This window comes from Ostrea edulis, chromosome 1, assembly GCF_947568905.1.
Source record: "Ostrea edulis chromosome 1, xbOstEdul1.1, whole genome shotgun sequence".
Classification (NCBI taxonomy): Eukaryota; Metazoa; Mollusca; class Bivalvia; order Ostreida; family Ostreidae; genus Ostrea; species Ostrea edulis.
Genome location: NC_079164.1, coordinates 3,494,353 through 3,504,682, shown reverse-complemented (window position 1 = coordinate 3,504,682; position 10,330 = coordinate 3,494,353). Strand labels below are relative to the sequence as shown.

General features: G+C 32.5%; 1 protein-coding gene across 4 annotated transcripts; it reads right to left on the bottom strand.

Moving 5' to 3' along the window:
* Nucleotides 1-1,138: 1,138 nt before the first annotated feature.
* On the bottom strand, nucleotides 1,139-7,837 carry LOC125672780 (uncharacterized). Of its 4 annotated transcripts, none has more exons than XM_056151390.1 (11): nucleotides 7,799-7,837; nucleotides 6,851-7,659; nucleotides 6,547-6,671; nucleotides 6,350-6,391; nucleotides 5,967-6,041; nucleotides 5,567-5,632; nucleotides 4,995-5,083; nucleotides 4,756-4,873; nucleotides 4,338-4,443; nucleotides 3,326-3,405; nucleotides 1,139-3,161 (listed from the first exon to the last, which is right to left on the bottom strand). In XM_056151390.1, the coding sequence occupies exons 2-11, from the start codon at nucleotides 6,903-6,905 to the stop codon at nucleotides 3,072-3,074; spliced, it is 846 nt and encodes a 281-aa protein (XP_056007365.1). In that variant the 5' UTR covers nucleotides 6,906-7,659; nucleotides 7,799-7,837; the 3' UTR covers nucleotides 1,139-3,071. The 4 variants fall into 4 exon arrangements, with proteins under 4 accessions (XP_056007365.1, XP_056007386.1, XP_056007375.1 ...); XM_056151411.1 differs by lacking the exon at nucleotides 7,799-7,837 and adding an exon at nucleotides 7,670-7,695 and having other exon boundaries at nucleotides 6,851-6,894; XM_056151400.1 differs by lacking the exons at nucleotides 5,967-6,041; nucleotides 7,799-7,837 and having other exon boundaries at nucleotides 6,851-7,694.
* Nucleotides 7,838-10,330: the final 2,493 nt, after the last annotated feature.

Genomic DNA, 10,330 nt, shown 5'->3' with positions numbered 1-10,330 from the left:
GCTAGCATCCTTGATCTCATCCCATGTCGTGTTACACATAAATGTTTCCGTTGTCAATTCGGTACTGACCATATCTAAGAACCTTGTCAACTCGGTACTGACCATATCTAAGAACCTTGTCAACTCGGTACTGACCATATCTAAGAATATTGTCTACCGAGTACTGACCATATCTAAGAACCTTGTCAACTCGGAACTGACCATATCTAAGAACCTTGTCAACTTGGTACTGACCATATCTAAGAATATTGTCTACCGAGTACTGACCTTATCTAAGAACCTTATCAACTGAGTACTGACCATATCTAAGAACCTTGTCAAATGAGTACTGGGCATATCTAAGAACCTTGTCAACTCAGTTCTGGCCATATCTAGGAACCTTGTCAACTTGGTACTGACCATATCTAAGAATATTGTCTACTGAGTACTGACCATATCTAAGAACCTTGTCTACTGAGTACTGACCATATCTAAGAACCTTGTCAACTCGGAACTGACCATATCTAAGAACCTTGTCAACTCAGTACTGGCCATATCGAAGAACCGTCTACTGAGTACTGACCATATTTAAACGTTCTCTACTCTGCACTGCTGATATAAATATACATTTGTTGAAAAAGTAATGAACAACACACTTAGATCTGTAGTAAGATTTATTTTTTGGATCAGAAATAAATTAATAGCAATATCATCCTAAATGTTTAAACAACTATATCTTGATTATGTAAACGGAGTTATTCAATGTCAAAATCAATTTGAGTTCATTTCAACAATTATTTGTACACCTGCATACCTTTTTCAGCCAACCTCAATTCACTGCACTGGTCCCAAAATAGAGGAATGATTACTGTTGGTTGTTAGATAATTGTTATTATTATCAAGGGTAACCCCTATAAAATTTGACCATGTGGTATTAGCATTACAATGGGGTGTAACATGGGGAGAAATCTGTTCTTTATGATTTTCAGGCAATAAGCAGGGTTGGCATTGTAACTGGGGCAATAAATCAAGGGAGCACTGTATACATGTTATGCTTATCTTAAATTATTGTTGGGGAAACTTGGGAATTTCATAAAGCCCCAAATATAGAGTAGATATTTACACAAAACGCATTGAAGGGGAATAACTCAAGGCAACGTCAGATTATATATTCTTTATTGCTTAAGACATGTCTTATCACATCAATTTCATAAATACATGTCCATGAAAATGACACTGTATGGCAGTGTACTAATTCAAGCAAGCAACGGAGAATGACTTAAACAAGGTTTTCTCGCAACTTAAGTGCAAAACATAAATATTTCCCTAAATTACAAAGTTCGTGTACATTATGAACACTTAATAATTGACAAATTTGAAAACAGATGGTTTTTGCCAATAATACTTTTTGATATATCTATGTCGAAATTCCTCTTAATGAGGACAAATTAATAAACAAGATACTCATATCAGAGGTATTCACTCTCAATGGCTTACTTACATGTAAATATGTGCTACAAATAGAATTTAAAATAAAGTAGATTTTGCATAGGACAATCACTCTTGGTAGTCTCAATTATCAAACCTCAATCTCAAATAAAGAAAGCAATCCTATTACTTGAATCTAAATCATGATTTAAATTTTGAATCTATTGCATTACTATACTCTAAGCAACAAATCTATAATGCATTCTGAAGATTGTAAATATATAGCAGACTAAATTGGAATATAGAGAAATAAGTCCTATTTTGCCATAACAATAATAAATTTACACCAAAAAATAGAGAATTAAATACTTCACGCGAGCAAAACAGAAATACGCAGAAAAACACTGAAATCTGTACACTTGACAGAAATTCTCAACACAGAATTCTACACTGAAATAACGTTGAATCTTGTTCTTACATAATTAAACAACAGTGTTAGAATTGAACATTACAAACAACTGTAACTAAAAATCCTCAAAACACATATTACATGTTGTATGTACAATGGTTATCTTTTCATATCTCCCGCATTTGAACAGTTCAATAATTTTCACAGACAGAACTCCTCAGTATACTTCATACAAAGGTATGAATATATTCGAGAAGTTATCTTTAGAACAATATACAAGATGATAGATAGCAATAACGTGGATTCCTTCATCATGTTAAAACTATTAATAATGTAGTTATTTACAGCAATAAAAGAAATAAACGGTAATGTGGGTTGGGAGAGAATCTTTAGGAGAGAATCTTTGCAATATCAATTGTCAAAACATATATGTGCAAAACAACTTAAAACAAAAAAGTTACATTGAAATCAAATGCAATTTACGCGAAACAGGATACAATAATACGACTTGGATTTCTCCAAAAAATCTCCAAATTGAGTTGGAGTTTTCTGTTATTTGAGCAGCCAAAATTTTAGTAAAATCTCATACATAGGTCCAAGTTTCGATTTAAGTTTTTCTCGAGAAATCCAGGCCAGTACTTAAATAAGTGTGTATATCATAAACTTCGTTTTGCTGTATTCACATCAAAAATAGTTTTGTTTGTTGGTGTTAGTAATACAAATCAATATTCATACATATATTGCACTTAAATTCAGGAAACATTCATTTATATACATAGATAGAGGTTGAGATGAAAAAGAAATACTAGGAGTGTTGTCAGTTTTTAAAACTGTACTTACAAAGTCTTGTCTTGAAATTAAAAATAGGAATTACTTAAAGAAGTGTTTTTTTTGGGTTAAAATTGCGAATTATTAGACAATATATAAAATTGTCCAACGAAAGTGTTGGGGAAAATGATATGAACATTTTTAAGAATCAAGAAAAAAATACATCAACCAAATTCAGGAATTAGTTATTGTTTTCAAAACCCTTTTAAAATTTGAATTGACATAAACTTTTTCAACTACATAGATTTAAGTAATAAATGTACAATTCATGTATATGGACAAATGAATGAACTATTGAACCAGTATCAGTACATACACAGTTATAGCATCCTGTGTAGTAGTGCTCAAAAGTTGGAAGAGCTAACTTCAACTGCTCCCCAAAGAACGGAAAGTACAAAAACAATAAGCTGGAGCATACACAACATGATCATTTCTGTTGAATAAAGTCATGATATGATGATGACATCTTCATACAACTAAAATGGCACCAAAACAGTCCACAGTCATCACAACCAACCTGGAAAAATAATGATAGATTAAGAATTAAAACACACACACAAACAAACATAAATTGATATGTATTATTGCCAATCAAATTCATTGTATATTGGTATATTGTTCTAATTGGATCCTTCTTTTCTGTTCAATTTAAATTACATCAAATCAGATGAAGAACAGTACCCAGTCAATGTATCTTAGTTTCCCTTTCATGCTATCAGTTTTTTGGCAGATTCTGCATAGGCTATGTAAAGTTTCATCATCTGTCAGTAAAATAAGAAATAAATATACAAATATACAATGCAAGTTAACAGCCTATCACCAAAAAAGAAAATTTGAATTGTTTACATGACAACATAACAAAAGTTTGGGGAAAATCGTGAATCAGTCCCTTTCAAAGACTTCTTGGGAAATTCAGTAAAATGCTGCAGGCAGTATGAGAATGGAGGGGAAACTAACAAACCATTCACTACAAAAAAAAAAAAAAAAAAAAACCCAGCTGTAACTATGCTTCACAAGTATGGGGTCCCCATGCATAAAATTCCTATGATATGACAAAAAAAATAATAATGCAAACATGAAATTAAAACATTTATCTTACACTATCCTCAAATGTTGAAATTTAAAAGTACAACTCCAAACTGACAACCAATATACAAAGCAAAATCAGTATATGCACCCAGGGGTGCATGAGCCGAGTTGCATGGGATACATCTAATTTCATTTTTAAACTTTTCGAGTTACTGTCCAGAAACCATATTTGTCTGAAGTTTTCAATCTATATTCGGTCACTGTGACTTTTACCTTTGTTCTCCAAAATCAACAGGGGCCTTGCTTTGCTGGTATCCAACAATATATCCAAGTATCATTTGATTCGGATTTAAACTTTCTGAGTTATCATCCAGAAACCAAATATTTCTGAAATTTCATTCTATATTCGGTCACTGTGACCTTGACCTTTGATCTATTTTCTCCAAAATCTTAAGGGGTCTTCCTTACCTGGTACCCAACAATATATCAAAGTTTCATTTGATTAGATTGTAAACTTTTCGAGTTATCATCCAGAAACCAATTGTTGACACCCGCCCGCATCACCAAACCAATAGCCGAGTTCAACTTCGTTGCAACTCGGCTAAAAATATGCGCTATCCTGTCAAACAATGACAAACTTGTAAATGTACATGTATATACAAACCTTGATTTTCAATTATTCTCGAAGCAACTTTCACTCTGAAGGCAGTTATGGCATCGCTGCAGGTATTGAAAAAAAGAGCCTCTTCCTCCAACAGCTTTTCTACAAACTAAAGTAAAAAACAACAAACTTTTAAAATGATTGATGAAAACCCCACAAATAACCGAATTTCCCAACTAATTGCACTCTTGACACTGATATCTTTTCAATTATGTTAAGTCTTATATACTGAGAGGTATGTACACACAAGTAGTACTACTTCGTTTAAGAATCCATACAAATTTAATGTACTGAAATTTTCAATGCCTAACAGATAGAAGCTATTTTTTGTCATTTACCAATATAATTCTGAACAATAGATATATTATATCAATTATATTTATATATTGTATTATATAACTTATATTTCAATTTAAATTACCATAAGACAAAATATTCCACAAGAACTACTATCTTGTTGTTTGGTATGTGGAATTGTGTTCACATACCAATTACCACAACTCAGGCTAGTATTCTTCTTGCTTATTCTCAGGAAATTTCTACACAAAAACAAATATAGAAATCTATACATGTGAAAATTTCATCCATTTTTTTTTTTACATGTGATCTTCATCATGAAAAAAATGTAAAACTGCTTCATCAATATATGAAATGTCTCACTTCCAAGTTGATAATATGCATTGCATAGTCATTTTACTCTCTCCCAGTGGATCAAGGACTGTCAGTCTTTTTTCAATACAAGAAATCATCTGCAAATAATAAACAGAAACATTTTATGCAGGAAATCAAAACACAAAGAGTCAACAAGGAATGTTATTCATGGAGATTTTAACAAGAGGCCCATGGGCCACATCACTCACCAGGGTCAACTTGGCCCATATTTGAAGATTTTCCATATGTATTTGTATTTAAAACATTTATCCCTAATGTGGCCCCCAACCTATTCCCGTGTTTTACAAAGTCTTGTCCATTGGCTGTTGATAAGAAGATTTTTAAATGACCACATCCTATTCTTGCAATTGTGCAAAAGGATTTTTTTGGTCAAGGTGAAAGTTTACAGACAGGCAGAAAGATGACGGACAATGATCAGAAAAGCTCACTTGAGCTCTCAGCTCAGGTGATCTAAAAACATCTATAATACTTTAACTGATTATTTCAGTGAAAATGCCATTGTATGCATGACATTGCTTATATATGTAAAAAAAATATATGAACTTAATATTCACACTCACAATCAAAACCCAATGCCTTCTGCCAATGTTATAAAATCCCATTAACAGTGGTGATGATATTTCGTACTGAAAAATATTCCATATATTGAACTTTACTTGTTACTAGTAATTAAGTGTTTTAATAATCTGTTATTTCCACAATAATCATTGACAAGCCTTTCATGAAAACACTTATTTCTGTTATAAAGTTATCAAAGTACCATTATATGCAATATACATGTTCTTCAAACAGATTTTGGAGAGTGCCGGGATGTCATTTTTACAATTGGATATTCTACAAACTTTCAATTATATTGAACACCATGCATTTTTAACTGTATAAATAATTGTGGTATTGTTATTTTGTGTACTAAAGCTCTTCTTTATACTATTAGATGAATCAATAACTTGACAGACTTACATCAACAATAGCCTCCTGATTTCTTTTGCTCAGTAACATGCTGAGCACTGTACAATTTATGTACTCATAACTCGACTTAAATAGAAAGTAAAATTCACCTATAAAATCTACAGAAACTTCACAATACCAGTACACATATACATACCATATGGTATAAAATATGTACAATTAACTGAAAAGAATTGTTCCTAGCATTTTGTTGCAAATATTAATCAGCAATAATTTGTAATACTTGGATACAATTATCTTATTTCATAGTGTAATTTCTAATACCACTCCACTATTGGATAAACTTCAGTATAATGTGTGTTTTAAAAGCATAAAAATGTGCTTTAAAAGCTTAAAACATTAAACAATTGAATTACATAAAATTTCTTTCTTACCTTCTTTGCTCTCAAACAACAGTACATGTATGCATCAAGTAACTGAAACATTAAATTGGAAAATATCAATATTAATCATGCTGTTTCTCAAAAAAAAAAAAGGAAATAAAAAACAAGATGGAATGTACATGTATTTCCCATACTGATACTTTCAATACATTCAACATAAACCAAATTTGTTAGAACATCGGTCATACCTCATCCGAAACTCTGTCTCTTAAGGACAGGAATGCCTCTGCACTTAACCTTACTCCTTCGCATGAAGCAATCAAAAAATTCTCCTTAGAAGGAATTGCACGTTTTGTCCACAAACTCCTAAGGTCTGAAAATTCACACAACAAAAAACTATGTATATAAAGGAAATTAAATACAACTATCAATTGCTATTCCGTCATTGTATTTGAAGATATGTAATAAGCAATCTATATTCTGTATGACAATTTCGACATCTCTACGCCCACAACACACCCACACATATAGTTGAGATAGAGAGATACTTGCATTGAAGAAAACGGCCGATGGTCTCTGGAGCAGGATTTTCAGATCTAAGTAACATAAACGTACATGTAAGAACATATTGATTGACAGAACTCCGTCATATTTTTACCTGTATTCCTTATTCATATAAATGATTTCATTCAAATTTTTGCTGCAAAACTTTTTCAAAAAAAAGAGAAGGTATTACATGTATGATTGACCTGTATTTACATGTAATCAAATTTCCTTTTATGAGCAATATCAGGTAATTTTGATAAAGCTTATACTGAAAAGACAAAGTATTGCATGTGAGCATCATCAAATGTATAACTTTTAACAGTAACAGAAAATTCAATTTACGAAATAAAATATTGTGGAATCACAATTTAAGGTGGTTATTTCTTGGTCAATTTCTTGGTACATCCCCCCATTAGATATGCATTAAAAAATATTTCTGACCTAAATAATGATAAAATAGCATGTCTTTAGGCACTGCTTTCCATAAATGAGAACATAAAAACATGCTAAAATTCCATTCACCTGGAATGAAATTATGATTCCACCGTGAGAAAAGAAGAAAAAATCAAAATCAAAAACAGAATAACATACTTAAACAATGCACTTACTGTGGGGCAGACACAGAGTCTAAAATATTGTGTTCATTTAATATTTTGTAATATGATTAGTAAGTTCTATTTTCCATAAAGATGCACATTGAATACAGTAGCTATCACTAACGGATATTCCCTGGATAAATCACTGTTTAATATGTTCTGCCATTTACATATCCAATAAAGTCAATTTTTTGTTATTGATTTACTTCACAACATTAACTTTACTTACCAGGTTCCACTGGATCTTCATCTGGGATCGCTTTTAAATCAGAGAGGAAAATCATATTGTAATATGCTCTGTCAGCTTTAGGACCCAACAGTTGAATTTCTTTGTTATTGATTTACTTCACAACATTACATATACTTACCAGGTTCCACCGGATCTTCATCTGGGATCGCTTTTAAATCAAAGAGGAAAATCATTTTGTAATATGCTCTGTCAGCTTAAGGACCCAACAGTTGAATATCTTTGTTATTGATTTACTTCACAACATTAACTTTACTTACCAGGTTTTTGACAAGATCTGATGAGTTTGATCTTCTTGTGGGGAGGTTGCACTAAAACGTCTGCATACTCCTGCAGTGACGTTACCAGTTGGGATAACTGTTGCCGATTGAACCTTTTTTGTTCTCCTGAAATTTGTTTCATAACTACTTTATATACTAAACAAGAGATATCCAAAGGCCTTATCAGTCACCTTTGTGTCATGGAGGCATAAAAAATATAAATTGAATTAAACAAACTTCTAGGATGGTTAAGGGACAGCCAAGGAAGACCGGTCCCTGTCCACCACAGTGGTGCATTTGACAGGTCGGAATACCAATTCTTTCTTTGGGTTTTTGCTGTAATGAAAAGGTTTAAAGTCATCTAAATGCATGTAAGTTCTAGTTTATTACTGTATATACTACAGGGCTATTTTTGCATCATATATGCCCATTCCCACTGGACAATAATTTTGTCCAAATTCAAATTTTCTCAATACTTGGTTATTACTATTCAAAAAAATTAATGAATTCATATTCACCCTGTCTTAAATTCGCCCACTAACAACAATGGTAAGAGGGGCTTCGATAGGATTAAAAGTCTTAAACTAATCAAGATTCTAGTCAAATGTGGAAAAAAATAAACACACAAACCAACCTCCTGAGCTGCTACGTTTTCTTACACAAATATAAATAACAAAAACTTTTAAACCTTATTCTTTTCTATCATTGAAAAAGTAAATCATTATTTTGCAACAATTATTTTATCGGGCAAATTGACGGTTAGTACATGTATTGCTTTTACCTTAAAGACACACAAATTCAACAATTTGCATACATACATGATGTCACATCTTTGGGTCCACAGGCTTGAGACAAAATAGCCCTCATTTCATGGACATCCATATCGATAACGTTTTTCGTCAACAACTCGCCCACTGTTGAATGCATCGGGCATTGATCAAAGGCTTCCTCTTCTAACAATGATAGAATTTATGTTATGTATGAGGAATTACAGAAAAAAATGATGTATTTCAACAGTAACTATAATTGTAACCAAAACTATGCTTACACGTGTGGTCTCATGCTACAGTGTTGTCAACAATCATAAAGGTGATAACAAATTTGTATGAATAATAGACATGCAAATGCAACTTATGAAGAATAACAATACATGTATAGGGGTTTCGTAAAATGGACAACATCCAAAGAAATACTGGCTGTATAGCGTATGTACCAAAGCAAGGTTTGGGCAATCATAAGAGGTAGAAAGACAAGTATGCATGCAAGGATAGTGTAGGTATTAGATCATGGTGACCTACCAAATTTGCACTACTTTTGACTACTAAACGTCAGTAGTGGTGGGATTTGAACCCACAAGTCTCCATGAAATAGAAATGTTAGATACATGCATTAAAGTAAACATGCTGGATAGTATAGGTATTAGATCATGGTGACCTACCAAATTTGCACTACTTTCAACTACTAAAGATCAGTAGTGGTGGGATTTGAACCCACAAGTCTCCATGAAAAAGACATTTTAGTAATATTGAAGACATGCTAGATAGAGTATTGGTAATATGCAAAAACACAGAATAGCAGGTTGAGAAAACCATTTATTATACTTTCATGTAAAATACTCGAACCTGATTGGTCGAGAAGCATTTGAAAAAACATATTGTTACCCTCTGAGAACAGAAAACACGCGACCCAGGGTGATAGTATCTAGCAACGGGTAACAGTACTTGACAACGGGCGATATTATAAAAAATTATCACATGTGTCAAATTTATGCACGTACGGTTTGCCGTAGATTGCTAGACGACGTCGTTTGAGCGTTTGTAATAAACGCGAGTACCTGCATCGAAATACGAAATATCGCACGACAGTGATTGATCAAATGTCAACAGACGTAAGTTTTTCTGCTTTCCAGTTTACATAACATTCAGTATAATAAAACAAATATTGCATGTATTTGAGGGAAACATTGAAATTTTCTCCCCTCGAGAAACCATTGTCAACCTCCTCGGTTGACAATGGTTTTCTCGGGGTGAAAATTTTCAATGTTACCCTCAAATACATGCGATATTTACATATTATTATCTTTTCAAACTTCCAGGATGAAAACCAACATCCAAACAGTATATTGTATACTAGGAGTTTTTTGAAATTTGGGCAGCATCCACAGAATAAATCAAACACACATTGGGTAAAAAGACAAGTATACATGCTATGATAATATAGGTAATAGGTATTAGATCATGGTGACCTACCAAATTTACACTACTTTTGACTACTAAATGTCAGTAGTGGTGGGATTTGAACCCACAAGTCTCCATGAAAAAGAAATTTAAGTACACATGCAATAAGGTAGATACACTGGATAATATTGTTAATATGCAAAACA